Source organism: Gambusia affinis, linkage group LG06 (assembly GCF_019740435.1).
Source record: "Gambusia affinis linkage group LG06, SWU_Gaff_1.0, whole genome shotgun sequence".
Classification (NCBI taxonomy): domain Eukaryota; kingdom Metazoa; phylum Chordata; class Actinopteri; order Cyprinodontiformes; family Poeciliidae; genus Gambusia; species Gambusia affinis.
This window is the reverse complement of record NC_057873.1, coordinates 30,196,110-30,220,639: the sequence shown is the minus strand read 5'-3', so window position 1 is coordinate 30,220,639 and position 24,530 is coordinate 30,196,110. Positions and strand designations below refer to the sequence as shown.

General features: G+C 39.5%; 1 protein-coding gene across 9 annotated transcripts in view; it reads right to left on the bottom strand.

Moving 5' to 3' along the window:
- bcas3 (BCAS3 microtubule associated cell migration factor) overlaps positions 1 to 24,530 on the bottom strand; it is a 305,494-nt gene that overhangs the window by 176,116 nt on the left and 104,848 nt on the right. For 7 of the 9 annotated variants that reach the window (XR_006370795.1, XM_044118512.1, XM_044118513.1 and 4 more), the window contains 3 exons: positions 22,089 to 22,189; positions 18,896 to 19,092; positions 18,289 to 18,386 (listed from right to left, as the gene is read on the bottom strand). Coding sequence is in view for 8 of the 9 variants with exons in the window: in XM_044118512.1 (XP_043974447.1) it covers positions 18,289 to 18,386; positions 18,896 to 19,092; positions 22,089 to 22,189 (396 nt within the window). In the remaining variant the exon portion in view is untranslated. Of the gene's footprint in view, positions 1 to 12,395; positions 12,428 to 17,710; positions 17,749 to 18,288; positions 18,387 to 18,895; positions 19,093 to 22,088; positions 22,190 to 24,530 lie in introns of those variants that run through there. The other 2 variants (XM_044118519.1, XM_044118518.1) reach the window with 2 other exon arrangements.

The following is a 24,530-nucleotide window of genomic DNA, read 5'->3' as shown; positions in this document are numbered from 1 at the left end:
ATCTAGATTTGCGTGTCTGAGAGAGTGTGTGTGTGACTTTGTGTATGAATGCTTAGAGTGTGTGACACTTGCCCTTGCATGCAGCTCATTTATTGGATTAGTACAAAACTGACCAGTGGGGATCTGGCTAGCCGGCGCCAGGGCCTGCTCTGAGGCTCCACAGCCTAGTTAGCTGTGATGCTATGAGCTATCCTCCCACTCCTCATGCCTCAGGGGGGAAGCGCCACATCCACAGGGGGGAAAGGGTGCTTGTTACTGAAGCCAACATGCTATGTCAATAGGCTTCTCCTTGGGAGGAGGAGGTGGGAGGCAACAACGACTAATTACAAGGGAAAGCCCCAATTAGAAAAGGAGGAAGAGAGGGACTGGGGATGTACTGGAGGGAAAAGATGGAAACTCTGCAGTGGAGCCCAGGCGTGGAAATGCCAAGACTGGCTGCCAGTGACAACATCTCCATCACAGTCACACACACGCACTCACACACACAAAAAACAGACCAGGCGCTTTTTAAATTACGTCTTGTATCCTTTTCTTGTTTCCTCTAAGGGATAATTGCATTAACTGTGTGACACTAGTGTCTGACAGTGTCATAGGACACACAAATAAACAAATATGCAAACACAAACAATCTGAATCTGCAATAATAGAAACAATTGCTTAAAAGACACCAAGGTTTTACCAAAGTCCCAGTCACAATTTTAGAACTGTTAGTGTCAATGGCTAGTAACAGAATCCAGTAGTTCATTAAAATGGACTTGCATCTCAAAATTGGTTGATAATAACTGCCTGCAAACACAAAGATACAGTGTCAAAGCTGACCATTTCAGGATAAATAAGGGATTTCAATGAATGCAGAGAAGAAACAGAAATTTAAAAAGCTTTTCAAACAAGACATTTCAGCAGACGATTTGAGGCGCCGGCATACTCAGACGTACTTCACTGCACGGAGGTCCGATCGTACTAGATCGAAGGTCTACAGGAAATATCCATGGTAATGGTAAATTTCTATGACCGCATAATCTGTGTTGCACAGTAAACTGCTCAGCGGGAAACAGAGTTAACATCTAACTGTTTCATATGCGACACCAAACTGCAGAATATGCATCAGCCATACTTTAATAACAAAATATGTTTTTTTATTAAGGCATCCCCCAGGGTCCTGAGAAGTAACAGGGTTAGGTGTCCACTAGCTCCTCAAACTTGCTAGTATCCATTCTGATAGCAGAAAATGAAGGAATTTGTCACGGGACATGGAGGTAACAATTATGCTCAACTACCAAATCTCAACTGTTCATGGACAGTGTGTGCAGAATCTGTGCGACTCACAGAATACACACAGTACGCCGGAGAAAAGGATTTTAGACTTTAAGTGTGCTAAAGAGGAAAACCTTCAACAGATAACAGGAGGACTCAAATAAGTAGAGTACAATGCTAACTGTGCTAAGCATGCCAGTTGCTTTGGATGCTGTAGCCAGTTTAAAATATCAGCTGTGTGATCAATTTGTCCGTTTTGTATAGGAGTATGAACAACTCCAGCTATGGCCACCCATCATTTATTAGTCAAAAGAATAACTATAGTGAATTTGTTTTTCATTCATTTGAAGCTGAATGAAAAACATCTTCATTCAACTTCTGTTTGATTTAAGGGCCTGGTTAAGATCTGTCGATTACAACCTGATGCGTAGAACATAACAATATGAATCTTAGTACCATAACTTCGCATCGAGTTTCACTGAAGGCCTTAAAGCAAATTTGACTTTTTCTCCTCATCCCTTATGATAATTCACAAGTTCAGAGGATACAGAGTAAACAGAAATACATCAAGGAGGATTTAAACTCCCAGTGTAAACAGACATGTATACAACCAACCAGATGATATCATTTTGCATGGTTGACTAGCTCGCCCATTCATACATTACCACTCATTAGAAACACATGTTAGATATGTCAGTGTGTGTTCGTGTTCATGTTCAGCAAGCAGTCTCGGAAGGTGTCACGCTTCTGAAAACATTTCCGGCTTCATCCAACTCCACTCTTGCATTTCAAGTCAATCTGAATCGCTGCGTATGCACACAAGCACATAATGCACAGAACATACATTGCAGTCAAGCTTCAGCAGAACTTCTCATTGTGTTCCGTGTAACTTAAACTATTCTGTATGGTGTGCTTCTCAGCATCTTGCTCCAGTTATATTAGGGTTTTATTTAGGTCATAATACAGAAACTCAAATGTCTATTGGATTGACATCCAGATAGAACCAAGATTAGTGAACATTGTTTGCTTAGCTAAAGTTATTTAGAGTGGTAAAAAAAAAGATTTAAGTGACTTTGAGACTGTTCACTTAAATGTCTGTAGGAACAATGATCCACTGTGGAAGTACAAGATTCTGTATTTAAGTCTATTGTGTAATACAGGGGTGTTCCAGTCCAGTTCTCAATAGCTACCATCCTACAACATTTAGATGCTTCCCTGACTCACATGAATGGCTCGTTACCAGGCCTGTTCAGAGCTGGTCCTGGTCTGTTGGGGTAAGGATGCTTCTAAAAGCTGCAGGATGGTAGCTCTCAAGGACTGGACTTGAGCACTCCTGATGTAATATATCAGAAAACATGAGCAATGTTATGGAAATGATAAACACAACAACCCTCTTACACTAAGCTCAAACAAAGGCTAAGTAAGACGTGCAATGCGGACAAAACACTACATTCCTAAATATATTCACACCCCTTCTAAATAATTACACTGAAAAGATCCAATCACATCCATTGTCCCAGGTGTGTACAACCCAGCTGCAAGGCATGGAGACTACCTCTACAAACATTTGGGAAAGAATGGGCCACTGTAAGTTATTTCCACCATGATAGGATCCCATCTGTGCAGTAAATTCAGCCTGGGCATGTCTAAATAATCCACAGCCTCCTGCAGGTGGTATTACGGCAAAGTAAACGTGAAGAGGAAGAAAAGAAACTCAGCCACAAAGTGGTAGGCCACATTAAGATCCCAGAGGGGGGTCAGTGGCTGAGGTGCAGAGGTCACCATCTTCAATAACTAGACAGTGCCAGGTCTCATGTGGCCTTCAGATGGGTTCAAAAACAACATGTAGAAGAATTTACAGAGCAGGTTACTAAGGCCCAGCAAAGCATTGCACTTGGCTGTGGTGGAGGATGGTTTTCTGTAGGATTTGGGCTCAGCAGTTTATATAAGTGAAATTACTTATTGGGGACATCGAGACAATTTGGACATTTTCATCCTCACAACCTTTATGGCAAGAATAAAAAATGAACAAATAGAACCATAGAGCCTAAGGTCTACACCATGCAGGATGTGGGAGTTATTTACATGGAGAGATGGATGCTAACTGTTAGCAATGTTGCAGTAACAACAGTTCCCTGTGATGGCAACAACTGCTGGAGATGGAATGGACGAGGAGGTTGGAGATGGAGTGAATTAGGAAAAGAGACTGAAGATGAGTCAAGAAATGCATAAATTTCAAAGGAGGAAGAAGGTGTGAGAGCATGATGACGTCTACAAGAAAGTTCAGAGCAGACTAGCTGAGGATGCTGAGGTCCTTCAGTCATTCCACAAAGATGCAGCAGATTTTCTATAAATTTGGTGTAGAGTGCACACGGAACAGGTGAAGCTGCTTCACCTGTTGGAGAAGCAGCGACTGGAGAAGGTCAGAGACTGAGATGAGAAAAGATAAAGGCTGGTTCTGTTCTCACTGCTCTGAAGATTTCTGTACAAACAAGAATTCATCATAAAATGAAAAAAATACTGACAACCTTCAGCATCCTCTTCATCAAACTGTTATAGAAGAGAGTCTTCAGTCAGAGGGTTCTTTAGAGTGGCTGCAATAAAGACCACTACTGTGGGCAAGGAGGAGCTCCTTCTTCAGCTTTTTCTTTTAGATTAATAAAGTATTCATGAATTGAATTAAATTAAATTTAAATAAAACTGAATGACATGGCAGTGGGCAAAGAAAAAAAAAAGTGGATGATCCCAAATGTACCTGCTCAGTCTAACAGATACAACGCAATACAAGACATTTTTATTTATAAAGCACACACACATGCACCTTGTGTCTGAACACTCTTGACAATTGAGAGCAACAGCAAGAAAAGGACAAAGAAGAGCAGTTTTGTCCAACTGTCACTTCACTTTTTCAATGAGCTTCAGCAAAAGATGCCCGGTTCTGCAAGCACAGCATGCTAATGTGTGCCAGTGCTGCCAGTAAAGCTGCACATCAGCGAGACTCTGCCAGTCTCTGCACACATGTTTGTGGGGAAGAGAGAGACAAATGTGTGTGCTCCCTGTCTGAACCTCTCAGCATCTTCTTCTTCTCTACTTAATTCTCTGCAGTTGATGGTCACTTTGCAGACACATTCACCCATTCTTACAGGCCGCCTCCATTTTTACATTTTATTTTCATCCTCAAAATGACATGCAGAAAAAAAAGCAGTAATTCTAATTGAATTGCAGTGAATTCAAAGTGGGAGAGCAAATAACACGTCTTTGTTGTAGAAAGACACAAAGGATCACAAGTCAAGTTCAGGTTTACTTCACTAATTCAAGAAAAGTCAGAACAATTTGTAACTTTTTCTTCTTTTGTATTAAGTAATTTTTGCTAACTGTTCTGGATATTTGTTCCAAAGAAGTCATTATTTAGCATGTGTTAAACTGGGTTACAATAATTAATATATTATAATTACAATATTATACTAGATTATATGTGTAGTTATAGATATATTAAATTAGATTGTGCAACAAATATTTATATATTTTTATAGTTAAAATTATTTTTACCTGTAGATACTTTCAAAATATTGTTGGAAACACTGTGATTTCATGGCAACAATGTAGAAATTACACTTTTTTTTTTTCCAACTGTATTTGCAGGATCTTAAATCACAGAAGAAGAAGAAGAAGAAAGCTGACACATAGTGAATATGTCCTGATCTATCCAGCAACATTTGCAACCACACTTCTACACACACACACACACGCACGCACAAGCTCAAGAGGCAGACTGGAAGTTTGGGAGGAATTCCCAAGCGGACATTTCTCACGTTCCTGCAGTGATTGGAAACACACTCCAGTAAAATGGCGGCAGAACATAATTTCCAGGTGAGGAGAGAAAGGCTGTAACCTCTTCCCCTCTTCCTCTAACTACTCCTGCCATGGCACAAACAATATCCTCCTTGATATTATCCACCACCACACACACACACACGGGCACGCACACACACACATATATAACCAACACCTGTTGTCACCTGCAGGACGTTAGTCTTTTGCTGGGTACCATCAATACACAATGGCTGCCTCTGTGGGCTAGCAGGAGCAGGTGAGTAGATAGTATCAACGTAAATGCACTGGGGCTTTTGCGTGCGCACGCACACACACACACACCCACGCATGCACACACACCTGAGGAAATGAGACTGCTGCAATACACCTCCACCTGGTCAGCCTTGAGGTGACACCAAGAAAGGAAAGAGGCAATGAAAGTCTGAGGTCATTTGGAAGCCAGCAGTGGAGCATCGTTTTTTTGGCTAAACCACATTTAGTTGGCTGAAAGAGCAAAGGAAAAGAATCCTGTAGCAAAACTAACATTTCTGCAGAAGACATTTGACAGTGAAGAAATTTGAATCCTATAAATAAAAGAAAAGCATGAGATACTTTTATTAACTAGAGGATGATTTAGGAGTTCTAGATCCACTGTGTGTTGCCTGGTAGATGATCTGAGAATTTTTATATAAGGCAGAAAACTTAAAAGTAAAAAAAAAAAAAATTCAGAGGACTTTCTAATGTCCTGACATAGAAACCCATTTATTGGGTTCTTACACAGAGCCTGATCTGGTAGCTTTGTTGTTTGCTCATTGAAATGTCAAGATTGTACCTAATGAGTGAAATAGCAGAGTGCAACCACACACAATTTATCACACCATCCCTCTACATCAGGACACCTTCAAAGTGTTATGTTTTATTGTTCTTGGAAATGTTCCCTCATCAGTAGAGAAAGTTTGTTTTGCTGGCACAAAGCTCTTCAGACGAGTGTTTCAGCAACTTCAGCCAGTAGGTTTGATACCAGCTTCCTCCTGCCCAAATTGCCTACTGGTGTAGAAATTTGTGGTTGAATGGGTGAATATGACTGTAGTGTAAAGTGCACTGAGTGGCCAAAATGATTGGAAAACTGCTGTATAAGTTTATAAAACTACAAAAAGGGCTGAATGTGGCAGAGAGGAACACACTGTAACCTGTAGGGGGACGGGATGTGAAGAGCCTCCGTTGCATTTAAAGAGACCATGCCTCTTTAAGAGAGGCCATAGTCAGGAATTCAGACCAAAGCATTGTAGTTCCACTTTATACAACCCACAACTGAATCATTTAAATGGGAAAGGAAGGAATTAAAAGCTTGATATGTCCACATTGACCTAACATGGAGGGACTTGGAAAGAAGGTGGAAGGCAAAGTTCCTGCTGAAACCCAGACAAAGATGAGGAGGGAGGGAGGGAAGGTAAAGATCTGTTAGCAGCTGGTTTTGGCTCCATGCTAACTGTGATACGTGTGGTTTTTCCAGAAAAGGAAATCTCATAAATATGACTTCCAAACAGGAAAAAAAGCTCCATGTTTTTCTTCATCTAACACATCAGGGAACCTCAGAGCTTGGAGCCTGTAAAAAGCAGCATACACTGAGAAACACTGAGGAGGGTGTGCGTGTGTGTGTGCGTGAGTAGAGACTGTCTGAACATCTGTGACATGAGTCAGATGCTCAGGGAGCCTTATGCATATGCTGTTGAGTGCATCCTCCTCTTCTGTTCTGCATTCATTTTTTACCACACTTGCCAGCAACGCTCATCCACGCCATAATTATCCCTCAGCATGAAACTATGCCTGCTTGGAAGAGAGAGCGCCTCACCACATCAGATGCAGTGTGATGCATTAGGCGTTTCTGATGCTTAGGTGTAAAAAATCCCATTAGAGCAAACGGGACGTGAGATCGATACCTTACGGGATCCAGAGTGACGGCGTGTGTGTGTGTGTGTGTGTGTGCGTGTGTGTGCGTGTGTGCGTGTGTGTACGTGTGTGCGCACGTGAACGTCTGAGTGTGGAAGAGCTTTAACACTTCTCAGAGGTGGATTTGTGCGCGACAGCATGGAGACACTGTCAGGGAAGGTTACTGTCAGAGAGAAAAGGCAAGAGGGAGGAAGAGAGAGAGAGAGCTGGAAAGAAGGGAAGACAAATGGGAACAGATGGAAGGCAGAGAAAGTGAAAACGAAAGATGTATCACTCTTGATGACGATCTATTGTGTTTGTCCCAACTGATTTCAGATGGAGTGAGAATTGTTTAGAAAATTTCAAAGTTCCAGACATTTAACTTTGCTCTGAAGACAGGTTCCAATAAACTATGTAAGAACATATTCTCAGTGGAACAGCAGGCATGTGCAGCTCCACCTCCAGCCTCTCCCACCGTGTAGAAATATCTTCATTCTGCAAACTGGTCAGAAAGGCAGTTGGTCATTTGGGATGGACACCGATTTTCAAAGTTATAAATATTATTTCCAACATACCATATTGGGCTGTTCAAACTAAAATTCTTTTTTTCATTTCAACTTGCTGGGTTTGTTTCTGTCAGACTGTAATACACTGATACTACTGCCAGTTAAAAAATAATAAAAGTCTGCTGTTGCAAAGTATCAGACTATTAGTCTAATGCTGCAGACTGCTGGAGTAGCTCTGTTATGTTAGCTCTGATTTGTTATTTTTCTAGACATTGTTTATTTGAGGCACTGCTTTTTTGTGCAATTATTCTGTCTGTTTTTTTTTTTTTTAATGAAGTCAAGGAAGAATGATTTTTTGCTCTTATTTTATTTTGAAAAGGTACAATGCACAATTGTTGTAAAAAGGTGTTTTTTATATTTATTTTTTTAAGTTACTCTTCCATTATTGGTTGATGATAGTAGTCCTGTACTTGTTCTAATAATCACTAAGCCTCCACCCATTTTAGTATATATTGCCAATTTGTTTAATCTGTGATAATGTGCTATCTAAGGTGAGACTCAGGAGTTTTTAAAACAATGTTGCAGGCCTATGCATGCTGATAACTGATGTACAAAATATGCTTTAATATGTTTAAATACAAATTTCTCCATTTCTTTACTTACAATACACAGTAGGCTAATTGGGAGACTGTTAGATTCAGGCAACAGTAATTTGTTAATTCTTGACAATGGAGTTATTTTAGCAAATTTCCATTTTTGTGGCACAAAACTTTAACCAAATTTTGATTTATAATGTGGCAAGCTGCAAGAGCAACATTATTTCCACTTTACTTAGTTCTACCTCCTACTTTAACTACACCAGAATGTTTTTCTATGCACAAATTAAAGCAGATTTTATTTCCTCCATACTGACTTTTTGTAGATTAAATCCACAACTTTTTCTCCCATTCATCTATTTATAATTATAAGACTACTTTTATAATTGACGATATGCATGTTGCTTTTTTAATATATCTATTTTATTTATGAAATAATTGTTTAATTGAGTTCCAATTTCACTTGGTTTAGTTAAAAATCTACAACTAATTATGCATTTAAATTGTTGCAATTAAATAATTGCAACTCAATTGCAATTAAAATTGAAACAATTTCAATGACATTATTGTGCTATCCTCAGTTATGCAATTTGTTTTCAAAATGTCATTTCTTTTTCTTTCTGCCTTATATAGAACAATCCAGGAAAGAAACCTATTAGAGGAAGCAAAAGACTTGAGATTCGGTCAACATAGCAACTGTAAACTAAACAGACACCAAATGTTTCCTATAGTCTGTACTTAGTTACTTTGTTGTGGACCTGTGATTAAACATGACAGAGTGGCAGGTAGGGCAGCACAACACACTGCAAATTTATCATGCCAGCAAAATCACGATACACCGTAATACTTAGTGGAATGATTTTTTATCAGTATGTACAGCACTTTAACGTTTTGGCAAATTTTTTTCTTCAAATGTGCTTTATAATTTTTTTTTTTATTTGCTTCAGATTTGTAAGGTTGTCTGTCAATGAGGAAAATGTGACAAATAATCTTATCAGTGTCCTGTAAACACATTTTAACAACATGCAGCTTGCTTGTTGTACTGAAATAGTACAGAATAAAATAAAAATAAGAATAATAGCACATTTAAAAAAAATAAAATTAGTATCTTAGCTAGAAATGCCATTCTCTAATAGTGGTCAGATCCAACTTTACAATTCAAAAACAGAAATTCTCTGACTGTAAGGAATCAGGACTTATCTCAGTTACATGTTTTGGTATCATTCTGATGGGAGGGATTGATTTTTTCAGGCCTGCATGCTCACGCGAGCCTGAACAGCTCAGCCTCCATACTGCTTGTGCCGATGGGAGTGTGTGTGAGGTCAATGTTCAATGAAAGTCATGGTGGACTCAAACAGACGGACGGATGGGCATCTTGGCAATGTGCCTACCACAAATTGAGGTCACAGTAATGAAAGGGTGGCTTTAATGGAGACACCTCCCTCCTTTATTGGGGCAAACTATGGCTCTGTAACAAGTGAGTGCAGAGACCGTCAGTCTATAAGGTGTTTCCTCAATCAAACTAAAATGTTCTGGCCGAAACACTAGCTATACACACTTACCTTTATTTTCATGTAAAAGTAATTATTCTACAATATAAAAAAATTATGAACCAAATGACACGATAAAACACACCAACATATCTTCTCTCACTTTCACTGAAATGAACACACACACAACAGTGGGTAGAATGCTGGGTGAATGCATGGCAGATGCCTGACACATTGGTGTCCGTTCAGTCACTATAAAGAGCAGCTGCTCAGTCTTGACTGCCCTCTGGCTCTTTTAACACACACACACACACACACACACCCACACGCATACACACACCGTCACATGGATGCACAGACACACAAGCATTCTCTGTACAGCACTAATGCTGGAGGGCGTTCCATCTCTTGCAGATTAAAAGTGATCTGACACACACACATGCAAAGAGAGACGTATTGAGAGCAACACTAAGACCTGATCAGCATCCCTTCATAACAATCCATGTCACACCCTGATCAGGCAGCCATTTCCAGCATCGATGATTACATGAGGCTAAAGCTCTCCAACTCAAATACAATTTCTGAAAGAGACGGCTGTCAGTGGCATTGTTCTTTGTGTGGCGCTTAAATGATTTACTTGTGCTCATAAAACTAGCAAATTCAACTTAATGAATTAGCTAAAATCTAGCTTTGATTCATGGCGGCTAATGCCTACTTTCACTCAGTTCAGTTTAAAGCAGTCAGACAGCACCAAACAGCCTAGTCAATGTCTTGCAGGTCCAATTGCTGATGGTTTGACTGGAAGCAGCCCAGGCTGACCAGCAGGTACTGCAGGCAGCTAGTCAGCGTTTAAACATGCAGCAGGAAGAGACAGCAACACACTGAGACATTTTGAAAGGATTTCAATCTTCTCAGATCTAATATATGTCAATAACTCAAGTCACTCTGGCTCTTTTGCTCCCTGATCAGTCCATTTGCTCTCCGACCATAAACAAACTGACTGTGCCAGGATTCTCTTGGAGCTTTTTTCGTTTTTGTTTTTTCCGCAGATCACAGTCAACAAAGAATTTGGCTATCCAAGGAAACAAACTCAGCACCAAAGAAGCTCTAACTAGAAAGCAGCTTGAGAAATAAGCATTAAACTAATCAGTTGGATGGCCCATTCCCTTTCGCAGCAAAGCTTTTCTTTAATTGTTCTTTCAAAATACTTCCATCAGATCATTTTCCCTCCTTTTCCTGATCCTGATAACAGTCCAGCGTCTCCTGTAGCCTAATTGCTAGTGATGACAAAAACAAAAAGGAGCGCAGATGACTGGCTGTTTTGTCCTATCACCAGCCAGCAGGTCACCAAGCACACCCTGAGGTGATGGACAGGATGGATGGGGATTGGGGGGCTGGGAGCAGGGTGACAAAGGTGTCTACTGTTGGAGGAGGGGTTCCCAGGAAATGAGGGTATTTGTATTTAAGGAAGAGATCAGATGGCATGGCATCTTCTGGCCTATATGCTCACTGTTGTCAGTGTGACTAGAACAGGACAAAAATACAAGGGCCCTTTATGGGGCTGGAAGGTAATTGTGGGGTATAGGTTACTGGTGTGTGTGCGTGTGTTTGTGTGTGTATCAGTAAAAGAAAAAACGAGATGAATACCTACGCACAGGTGCCTCATCATTTACATGGCTGCTCAGGTATGAAGGGAAGGAAAGAAGTAGGAGGCAATGATTTCAGGAAAAATGTGCATTATGGTAAGTGTGTGTGTGTGTGTGTGTGTGTGTGTTGCAAGGCTTAACAACCATCTATTCTAGTCTTTTTGTGGGACCACTAACGGTTCTACGGTTCTTTTGGCTGCTCTCTCTCTGAGAACAATAAGCGAGGGGAAAGCCCCTTCTCGCCTCAGGGTGGTGCCGTCAGTGGTAAGGAGGTGGTGGGTCACCAGGACAAGGGGGCACTTTGTTACTGATGCTAACAGGTGCAGGCATGCACACACTGATAGAAAAGAATGGCCATAGGATATGACCACTGGTGCCGACTACTGTTCACTGACTTCTAATTAAGTACAACTTGAAACCCACCGTGCCAGTTCACTGGCAAACCAGTGACAGGAATACATTTTAATAACACTTTAATACGCATTTTACTGGAAATATGTTGTGTTGTAAAAAAAAATTCAATGACTTTGCACAATAAATGAAAAATAATCAGCTCTTTTAGACATATTTTAATGATATAATGTTTTCCAACTAAAACATATTACATTAGATTACTGTAGAACTTAAAAACCTAAAGGTCTACAATGTCTATCAGTAACTTCACACCATTTCTATTTAATGTAATTTAAAAGGGACAGGATGCAGCTAATCAGATGTGATGTTTATCAACTTCTTGCCAATCTTCACAGGATTGCACAACCTAGCTTAGCAATTTCACTCCAAGATCAACAGTGTGATACACACCAAGAGCTTCAACTCAGGCTCCACAGGCCTCAATATGTCAAATGCTAAAGTTCATGACAAGAAGATTATTAAAAGTCTGAACAAATACGCCTTGTTTCGAAGGGTTGCAAGAAGCCGATTCTCTCTAAGCAGCAGCACTGTTTAGTTTCTACTCCTCAGAACAATGGCAGCAAAGCCGAGATGTTTGCAGAAATTAAAGCACAGTTTGTCAGTAGTTAAGCATGGAAATGGAGGAGTGGTGATCTGGGCTTGTTTTTGCAGAGGATCTAAACACCTTACAGTCATCCAATCTGCCACGAACTCCTTGGGATTCCCATCATACTGTTAATGGGAGGCCATCTGGAAAACCTGTGCTGGGCTGAAATGGAGTCATCACCATGGCAATGATTCTGGACACAGTAAGAATAAACTTGCAATGACCAGATTTATGTAAAAAGTTGTGCAAAGACAAATATCTGCAAATTTCAATGAAATGGAAAAAAAAAAAAAAAAGAACAAAAAAACATTGGAAACAGGGAAGTGGATCCCACCTACTCAGCATTGGACGATTTACCTATTTTTCTGTGGAACATAACTCCAATTATGAACAGGAAACCCAAATATTCACCAGTTGTTTTGCAGTAAAACTAAATATTGTCTTCCATAACACTCTCAGGATCCTAACATTAAGACAGTGCTGAACATGGAATTTTTTTAGTGTAACAATATATCATCACATCTGATATGTGCGAATGAGAAGCTGATGCCAGTGGCTGACACTGAGGAAATGAAGCACGGCACTGGGAAGTGAGCAGTGATGTGGGGGGATGAACTAATAGCTGTTAGCTGCTGATCACACACCGATCAGCTGACTGCTTCACAGGATGTTGCTAATGGACTGACACTCACTAGACCCGTTCCTCCAGGGAGAAGATACAGCATGAGCATACGTGTGTCTACAAATGCAGAGGACATTCACAACATACCTGCATTAGCTTCTTAAGTGGAGCCATTTTTACTCTATCCAGTTAAAACTGTCAACAAAACTGTTGTGTTTATATAGAATTTCTAACATTTAGATTAAAAACTAGATCTATTTTGCTTAGTGAAGAGTATATTTATAATATGATGAGTTAAACCCTGATGAGCAAACACACATGGACAATCCAACCCAGCAGATAAGCTGGCTTCATCTCGTCCCGCCTGCTCTGCTCTGATGCCAGCTAACACACTATCACTGATTCATCCTCACAGATAACTCACACACACTTGGAGATGGAGCCAAACAGCGAGGAAGAAACGCAGTGACAAAGAAACAAACACTGAAAGTGCAAAACAATAACAAGATGGCTGGCGGGGGATTTTATGTTTTCAAGGCTGGGGAGTCTTACAGAGTCAAAACACAACAGCAGCAGCGTGAAGGTAGGATATAAACGTGCGTGCGTACACACAAGTAGAGGAATAAGATTAAATGCTCTTTCATTCAGTCTTGCTGTGTTATCTCTCCTTTGGGTCTGTCTCCTTTTCTTTCCATCCTTGATATGAACAGCCAGGCCATAGAATGTCCCTGTGTAGTCTAGCTTTGATTGAAGTTGCCTCTAAACACGCACAGACACACAATCACACACCCCACAGCAAGACTTAGTGGCTAGAGATGGTGGGCACAGATAGCAGCTTTACACTGATCCGGTTTATTGCGGCCAGGGGAAGGTAACACTGTGGCATTGACTCTACATAAGGAAAGAGATGCTGAGTCAAAAAAAGTCAGGACTGGAAGCTCTGCACAGCTCAGTCTGAGTGAGTGTGTGTGTGTCCCATGCAGACGGCATCCCGTCACCTCGGGGAAGGCAGAGATAAGCGCAGTGTATGGGCTGAGATAAGATGGGAGCAGACACTGGGGAGACTGACTGACTGTAAGTGAGTCACTGGGAGGAGGACAGCAGAGTTGTAGCTTCTCACACAAACAAACCAGAGTCTGCCAGAGAATTTGAAATCTCCAAATGTGCTTAACATACATGACAGTATGGACACGCCCGTGTATTCTGAAGCAGAGAACAGGTTCTTATTGTAGGGAGTAATATTTTAAACCAGTTGTGAAATGCCAAATAAAACACTCCTGAAAGTGATTTACTAAGTAACAGAACAGATCTGAATACTACACCATCACTGTGATCTGGATGGATTTGGGTTGTATTTAATTGGATCTAAATCTGACTATAAAGCTGGATGGTGAAGTAGTAAACTGAATTGGTATGAATTCAATTTGGACCAAATCAGATTCAATCTAACTGCATGGTGCCCTGTGTGTGTCTTGAGACGACATGAATTGTCACTAAATGAATAAACTACACACACACTGCTGTTCATAAATCTTCAGATTTATGAACAGCAGCTGTGTTGTTGAGAATCATGTAGTAAAGAGGACTAACTGATTAAAAGTTTAATCCCAGACCTCACTACCTTTAAACATTGGATTTACCTGGGAACAAGGAAATATTGATCTCCATCCATTAGATGTAGGGAGTCATTTCTTTCAAATTTCAGCTTTTTGTCTAAATATAGACTGATTTTTTTTTTTAAACAATACAACTGATGCTTTCACCCATATTTAAGTGTATTTTATTTAGGTTTTGGGTTAAGCACCATATATCATATTTCTGTAACTCAGAATGTAATATTGATCCAAACATATCATTCTGCTAATGTTTTGATACTTTTTAAATGTTTTTTTTTTAATTTAGAGTAAATGTGTACATGGCTACACGTGTAGGTTAAGAATGTGTAAATATGACTTTTTTTAAGAAAATGTTTTCACTTCCTTTTAAAGCTAACGTCTTAACGCTGTCAATCAAACCTGTGTATGCGCTGCTCACAGTGTATCTTTTGCTCTCTGCTATACAATGCAAAGCATACAAGCCTGAGCAAGGTCAACGGTGACAGTGGATAAACAGCTTTCCTTTAATGGTAACTTGTTTCTCTGCCATTAACACTATCAGCAGCATGTACATGAGGTTTATTGACAGCGTTAAGGTCCTCCTCCTGGCTCTAACTGGTTACTTACAAGGTCTAATTAATTAACCTGCATGTATTAAATAAATATTCATGTATTTATTCATGAACTGTCATTTTATTGTATTATTCTTAATAAACTAATGCATTTTTATAGGGTAGGTTTGGTTTGGCAGTATTAAACACATTTTGTAAGGGTAAAAATGTCTCTACTGACAAATGGATCGCTGATTCTGATCAAGTCAAACAGGCTCCATACTGTCCTGTACTAGTAAATTAAACTTTGATGAGTTGACATGATACTAAAGTTCTAAATAGAACCAAATAGAAATGGAGTTGAACAACATTTATCCACAGAGGCTGTAACACTGCAGTTAGCATCACCTAAACACACAGTGTGCTGCTTTAGCAATGTGTTCAAAGATGTTCTAAAACTAATCAAGAGCTGAATACGAGTGATCCACTCTTAATGGAATCCAATTAGCCAGTATGTGATTGGAAGAGCTGGAGCTGGAACAAGCATTAGTGCAAACTGCTGCTGGTATGCCACACACAGGCAGCTTCTTCAAGGGGTGAGACAAAAGAGATGTGTGGTGTGATAAGAGACGGCGCCATGGCAGAGGCAGGACACAACACAGAAGCCTCCCTTCACACAGTCTCACACACGCCTACACACACACGCACACGCGTGCACAGCGATAAGCATCACCTCCATCCCTCGGCCTGCCTCTGTTACTGACTGGAGACAGAAAAACCACAGATATGATTCTCAGAGGATGAAATGAGGCACAAGGAGGAGGAAGAACAACAGTAGAGCTGGCTTTGGATCTGGAAGGGCCACAGTGACAGGTGGCTGTGGCAAAAAGGTCTTCTCCTTCTCAAAAGCTCACATCTAGCATTTCCAGTGAGGCCTGAAATCTGCTGTCATCAGTCTTCTGAGAAGATTCTGATCTCAAAGAAGTCTGCCACAAACACTGCCAGCTTTTGAAAGACAGGCAGTGGTGCAGGACAAAAGACACTATCTGACGTCCAACTATTTGTGACACGCCTATTTGTGACACAGGCTCTCAGTATTTTTGACACCTGGGGGAAGAAACCAGTAGTAGCTCTGTGTCAGCATGAGGCAAAATCAGATGAGAGAAGCATCTGTGACAAGACAGCAGATAAAAGCACAGACGCCACAGGCACTCCTCTGTCGCCCTGACACACCAGACAACGGGTCACAATGTCACGCAATAGGTGATAAGTCCTTTGCCACTAAATAGTGATCATTGTGCATACACATGAAGCAAACACTTTGTCAAGTTAAGCATTATATTTTGGGAGTAGAAGGCAGATCTTGGTCATTTTTCGATTAGACTGCATTTATGTTTTAACTCAAAGCTTCTTTTTTCACATTAAAGGAAGTAACAAAGTAAAAAAACAAAACAAAAAAAAACATCTAAATTAAAATACAAAATGGAAATGTGAAACTCAAAAGCTAATGATAAAGTAAACTAAATACAGGAACTAAAACATGGCTGATGTATGTCTGGTACCTGCACTGTCTGCTGACACACATTCTGGCCTTCAAGTAAATTTTCTTCATAATTCTGGCATGACAGGATATAAGTAGAAAAATATTAGCTTGAATTCCTCACTGTGGGTGATACAATCTCAAAAGAAGGTTTTGGTGTTCGCAAAACAAGAGTTGGCCCAATTCCAGTAGAATGCAGAGGAATCGTCTGGTTCTTCTAAAGGAAGAAGACCTTCAGAATCAGAGAGGCATTTAAACATGAAGTCAGAGGAAATACAAAAGCTTTAAGATGACAATGTATCTTCTATGGGGGCATGTTGGCTTTCATTCTGCTCACTTTGTTTCTTCCACAATGCACAGAAGCTATGGTTGTTTTCGACTTGACTGGTTCTGGTCAAAGAGGGGTTTTTTGAGAGCCAGCCTTGGATTTGACTTGTTCAACTGATGAAGGCAGAAACTGAGCAGGAGCTGACTTCAGTAGATACCATGGAGGCTGTGCAAGCTACAACAAAGTTGCTCTGCTTTGTTGCTTTCACCTTCTACCAGTCATCAACCATGTCAAACAATTGTGAGATAAGAGATAAGAGTCTGCATTCTGCAGGGATTACCTATAGAGACTCATGTTTGCAGTTAGTAGTGCTCAGTGAACTAATCACTAATTCAAGAGGTTAACATCAAGCACTAATAATTTTGCTTTATACAATTTAAAACCTGTTTTTAATTTAACATTGTTTACATCTGTAATTTTCCGCATGCGCACAACGGTGGAGAGCAAGAAGACTACTCTTTTACCCACCATCCATAGCTGCGCTGCCATGGCAGAACAGCTCCATTAATGAAATAAAACCTGGAGATGTAAGTATTTTTAATTTGGTACAGTGCGCCACAGAAAAGGAGAAAATAATGCAGAAAAAATGTTGAACTCAAAATCTCTCGTATTCTTCTTTTTATTCACTCTTTGTGTTGGCTAAGCTACACAGACTTGTTGTTATAGCAAGTGACTGACAACCACGCCACTAAACATAAACACCAAATAACACGGAAACATTTCCCACACAAACAATGGAACATTCAGTCCATTAGATTATTATGTTTTCATGTCTAAATCTAACAGTAGTCATCGCCACCAGCAGTTTTTTGCCCTCCAGCAGGAAGCTGGGGGCGGGATCTTCCCCGTGTGATGTCACACAGCAACGGGTCTGTAAGCTATAATGACATTTGCTGTGTAGTTGATTGACATATATAATACATATCCTTTGCATGTTGTCCAAATGTTGCCATTTAACTTAGAAAACACTTTAATAATCAGTTTCCTGTATATATAAATATGTAAAACAGTGAGTAAGAAAGGAATTATGTCATGAGATTTGAGTTATTTTGGCTCCTTAAACTGAACGATTTCTAAGTCACGTTTTGTTCCAGTCAGAAATTGGTCATCTAAAAAGTTTTATGATCAGCTTAGGTAAAGGGCAAGCAATATGATCACAATGGCATGATCAATTATTATGACACTCGTATTGATCAAAATATGTTCATTTTCAACAGACAGAGTCTACACTCGCTCAAACAACTCTGACAGCATCTACTGTCCGATGTGAGCGACAGGATAAACAGGTGTGAAACAAAATGAAGGTGATACAGAAAGTAAGACTAGATGGAAGCAACCACAGTAAACCAGGAAGGAGTGGGACCAAACTGAAAAACAAATGATGGACCCCGGACCAGAAAAGACGGGAAGCTTCCTACCTGAGCCGGCATCCATGATGTTGGTTTGTCCTCTGCGGTCGGTCAGCAGCCGAGATGAACCGGGCATGCTGACTGGCTCAGAGCGTACTGGCTGGATTCTGAACAAAAACGTTCATAGCATTACATATACAATATGTCTGACAGTCAGCTGCTCATTTTTATATGGATTTTATACAGACTGTTTTTGATCATCTGTAGCTCAAACTGAAATACCTGGAATGGCCCAACTTGTACTGATTAATTCTACATTAGACAAAGATTATTTATAACCTACTTAGAGATTTAAGAAACCTTTAACTAGATTCAAAAATGTAAAACAAAATGCATTTTAATCCTATTTTACCATTAGAACTGTGTTCAATCAAGACAAGCATGAGAACTGGTCCTATCTGGACTAAAATGTTCCACACAAATTACAGAACCCTTCTGAAACCTTTAATGTATTTGTGAAAACCAAAAGAAATAAGGAATTTTTATCTTCTCCTAACATACTGTCAAAAAGGCTTTGCATCCCATCGTGTTAGAAACAATATTGTGTTTCATCTTGTGATGTGAGCAATTTCTACCATCACACCATTACAAAACATGCTCAGTGGTTTTAATATACCGAAGACTGCGTAGATCCAGGTCATCTGTGTCAAAGTCCAAAAGGGGCTGCTGCACATCAGAGGGGCCGTGGGACTGGAGCACTGAGGATGATGAGGAGATGACTGTGGTCTGACCTGATGGGTGAATCGTCTTGAACTGGAACTGGGGGCCCATCCACAGGCGACGGTGGGGGCCAGTATGGGTCACTATCTCCACCTGTGCATTCAGAGAGGTGACATCATAATCATTACATCACATCAGACCCTTCGCTGCACAGCAAACTGACCAGAACTGCTGAGAAACTGTGGATTATCCTTTAAAAATCCTCAGTGCAGCTAAGAGCAAACTCTGTTACGGATGAAATGATTAATCAGATTTATTGTGATACAATGATTGCTTAAATAATTGTTAACTACTTTATTAATTAAATAATCATTAATTGGAATGTATAGGCTCTAAAATACATTGTGATGAAGAACAAAACACTCAGAGCATTATTTCAGACAAAATTGTTCAAAAAGTATACACATTTTTCATTTGTTAGCAAAAAAACCTTTGTCTGTAAATATGTTCAAACCAGACAAATCAATCAATCAATAAATCAATCAATCAATCAATCAATTTTTAGTCAATAAGTAAGGCCTCAACTTTTCACATGTTGATCTTAGAAGGATTGTTTGCTGCAGGTCGATGCTTAACAGATGAGTAAGGAAGGTTGTTATTGCTTATAGACAATAATGTTTATTTACTTTTTTTTAAAAGAATGTATTTGTTGGTTATTTGCATCTTTTAGTGACTTTCTAATATATAAATAAAATGTTGCATAAAACAAATTGGTAAATAAAGTGGTTTAATGAAAAATCTGCAAAATATGCCAATTTTCTTCTCTGTCTTTTCCAACTGTCAAAATAATAAGAGTAACTGGTTCCTAAAATTACCATCAGTTGCAGCCCTAAACTCTATGCTTAATAAAACTAAAAACTATTGCATCTATTTAAAAGCACATTATATTCTGTGACATTTGCCATGCTTTAAAATGCTTTGTCCTAAGTATTAATATTTAAAACTTAAAAACTAAAATTACAATCAAATCCTATAAAATAAAGCAGCTAACTGAAGCTTCCAGAGCCGATCGTCTACCTCTAGACTATTTGCGTAGTCAAATTTTGTGCTTCAATATTGAGAAAATACCTCATTTTTCAGTGTCCCTGAAAAACACTGTTTTTATAATGAGCATAAGTCATTCAAAGCATACATTAACCACAGCATTATGATGACTAAAGGCCTAAACACAGAAACACCTTGAAGGAGAGCCGTGGTATCTGCCATCAGGCTGCACCTTTCTAACAGAACAAACATCTGCAGTATTTTAAGCAACAATTGGATTTCTTCCCCTTTAAGCACATTTTGTTTGCTATGTATTTCAGTGACCTAGACCACTTGGGACCCTGTCACTGATTCACTACTGTTCTTTTCTTGGTACATCCAACAAGTGCTTCAGTTTTAGAGATGATTTTGTCCCTTTGTCTTGTCAATACTATCTATCTCATGTCTTAACTCTCATTCCTGGTTCTGGTTACGATCAGAACAATGTTCACTTTCTGCCTAATTCATTTCACCCACTAACATAATGTTTTGCTTAATGCAGGCTCTAGAGGACATTACAATAAAGTAAAATGATACTTTACACATTTAGACATTGTCTGGCACTCAAATCCAAAGCTGAAGTAATTTGCATCCACAAAATTCTTGTGGCGAAAGCTTGTAGCGTTTCCTGGACAGAAGGGTATTTCTTTAAGTGGATATTATGAATTATGAGTAACTTTATCTGTCAATTTTCACAATATTGTGGCTTAACAGTATGTATTCAATATGCTGTTCATGGAAATGAGTCACTGGCCTAAAATTGTGTTTTGTTAAACAGAACACATTCAAAGTTCAGCCGTTGTAATGTGCTGTATGTCTACCCCTCCCCATCGCATTAGAACTGACAGATAATAAATAACAACCCCTGATGGACTCTGTCAGGACAGAAGGTTTTGTTGTCTACTGACAGCCAACTTAAGAGCAACTGACAATGATGGGCAGGAAAAGGCTCCACACAGCAGCCTGCTGAGGTACTCACACTGAGGGTCACAAACCTCACATTCCATTAGGGGACGGCTGATCAATCCTAAATCCCAACCAAATGCGGAAATGCCCACCAATAATCTAATAAACTGATATGATGTAATGAAATGAAGCAGTACTTAGCCTCTAATCCAATACATTGTACATGTATTTAGTATTTCTCAATCCACAAAGCCGTTGTGTCTGCTAACTTCAAGTCTGTCCAGATATTCTCGAGGGACAGGAGCACAGCTAGTTTACTCTGTTTATCCTTAATTCACCGACAGTCTCTAAGCATCCACAAAAGGTTTTAACAAGTAACCCTGGAAACATGCGAGGGTAAAAAGACTTGCACCATGATATCTTCCACCACTGATGCATGCAGGCCTACAGCTACTCTGACAGGAAGTTGCTCAAATACAGGCTAGTGCAATGGATAGTTCTGCTCCTGGCAAACTATCATAGCAGATATAAACCAGAGGCTACGCAAGCTAAGTGGGTTGCATTTTAGCCAATCAATTATGCATGCATTGGAATTATTGATGGTGAAAATGTAGTGGGTTACCTGCCGACATGAGCGACAAGGCCTGTGAAAGTTAACCAAGCTGAAAAGACCAGGGTGAATGTGCCAGATTTCTCAGACGTTTGGGAAAAAATTGGGAACTGGTTGATGTATTCTTTAGGATGTCTGGAACTACTCTGAATATGATATTAGGAAGAACATTTAAACATTTAATTAAAACAAATTAAGGTAAAAAATAGATGATGCTTAATACCTACAGCTTCCTACAAGATTTTCACTGAAATAGCTTTAAAGTTTAGTATGACGTTGTACAAAGTTCGAATGAAAAGTGAGGCATGTTCTTTTACATTCAGGATAAAGGTCTTCCTTTAAAATCTAAGGAAAGAACAAACTCCACGTAGCCTAAATTCTTCAAGTTCCTAATCCTCAGTGGGAGAAGGAACAGATAGTGTATGTCCCTGAGAGCTAAATACAGGACAACCATGTTGTACCTGACATGTTAATGTGTGGGAAGCGATGGAGCTGTCTGCTTGTTCAACCCGTACAGGGAGGGCATTGCTGGGTGAGGCAAAAACCTTACCTGAGAGAGCCATTCTTCATCGTCTTGGCCACTGTGGTCTGATGCCAAGCTGTCGGATGACTCATGACGTGTGATTGGACCCGGGCTGCTGGGAGGAATCCCTGAAGAAGAAGAAGAAAAAGAAGAAGAGGAGAAAATAAGGCATGCATAAACCAGTGAAAAGAACATAATTCCTTATAGCAGTACTTTTTGCCATGAGTTGCTGGGTTAGAGGGGTTAGTACAGATAAATTATAAAATATTAACATATTCACAATTCAGTCTGGGGAGAAGTACTGGGAAGGGGTGTGAAAAAATGTATGATCCAAGTGGGAGCATGATAGAAAATAACTGAGAGACACTGCCTTATAGTCATATCAACATTAAGAAAAACAAAACATTTTGACTGATTTCTGGCATCCTAATGATCAAAAGCACAATCAGTCATTGGAAAATCCTTTGTAAAGGCAAAACTGTGTGTGTCACACTGTGCAACTTCAGTTTTTGTAGGACAGTTCAGGTCGTTTGTAGGATATTGTTTAGTGGTCAACTGTAATACAATTCACTTCGAACACTTCTTATTTACTTAGAAACTGTAGTTCGCACAGATGCAAAGTGAACATTTAACTCCATCACAGTACAGTCATATTATCAGCTCAGGCAAAGCTGTAGGAGTTCACTATATCAGTGACTATATCAGTCTTATTAACAGACTGAATGCTTAAAAAAGGCCACATTGGGCTTGGAATCATTATTCCACTATGTTTCCATTCAATCACCAGGCAAATCTGGACCAAAAGCATGACTGTTGTGCTAACTGCTCTGCAGTAGTTTGTGCTGTGAAGGCAGGACACTGGCCAGGGCGTGTCCTGCCTCTCACCCAATAACCGCTGGAGACAGGCACCAACACCACCATAGTGGTGGATTCAGCTGATGCATGGATGGACTATATGTATCAAAAGTAAGAAGTTTGAATGTTTTTTTTTTATAAATAGACCAAAAACACATAATGTGTGTGATGCATTTTTTGTTGTCACATATGCTTCAATGAGATTGGGCATAATTTCATTATTACTTAATTTTCAGTTGGATTATAAACTATTTCCTCCATCAGTGACCTGCAGCACATTCGGTCCAAATCAAAATCAGCAGGTCAGCACAAATAAAAGAAACAGAGATCAGTTTTGGCATCCAAGATGCCAGATTGTTGAATATAATCTAATATAATCTATGAATTATACTGCTTCTCCATCCCACTTTAAATTATTAGCAAACAACAGCCTTTGAAATGTGAAATGTTTGAATAATCTTTCAGTTTCCATGAGAAACATTTTAATACATGTAATAAAGGTCACATTTCTCTGGACTCATTTATAGATTTATTTATAGATTGACATATTTCCATATGCATGCTTGTTATTTTCTTCACTTTAATTAATTAATTTATATTTAAATTAGAACATCAGATTTATATATGTATATATTTTTGATACATTTTATATCACTCGTTGTTTGTATTTACTAATATTTAACACCTTAGAGGAGTAGATTGTCACCTAATAAAGTGTATTCTATTTAAAACAAGATGACACTCCAAAAACAGCTATTCTTTAAATCCAACATGATCAATAAAACCAATAAACAAAGACATGAAGTAGAGTTTAGATTAAAAAAAGAAATGTATAACAAACCATATTTATTTACTGTACACCTGTCAAGGAAAAGGCTGTCAAGCAAGTTATAAACTTACAGTGTTATTAGAGCTTGATACATAGAGCCAGTACACACACCTAAGACTGATGGATTTCTTAGATAAACTACCATTGAAATCACATGGCTGACTGCATGAGAGCTAATGTTTGGGCTGAGAGTCAAAGAAAAGGAAAAAGTACAATTCTTTGTTTGTTTTCATCTCCAACAGGCATATGACTGTGCGTGTAAAAAGGCAAATGTACACCAAAGTGTGAAAAGGCGAAGCAGAGAGAGTGACAGAGAGACCCAGAGACAGATGGGGCTCCTGCAGGCTTGAATAAGCAGGCGTGAAGAATGAGCTCTAATGTGTGGAATCAGTCGTCTCTCCATCTCCCACCACAGGGATGGGGTTTGTTTAACACAAGAATGGCTAATATACTTGTCAAGTCCACATCTGGAGCACAGGAGGAACCCCTGTCTTTCCCCTCACACATATGCCAGGTGGTCACACACACCCTTAATGGAGGCAGTACAGTGTTTGACACCTCTGCAGTGAAAGTCACATCATCGCTGATTCACACATCAGCCCAACACACTCAACCATGTCCCGATGGAATTAGAAGGTCTGGCCTCATTCGCTGTGTGAATAATTGAAAAAAGAACTGTGTAGCTACTCAACAGTGAAAGTGGTGCCGCTTGATCCTTTTAAAGACAAAGAAAGAGATAAAGGTCTCGTCTAATGTGATGGCAAGAACAAATGCAGAAATACTAT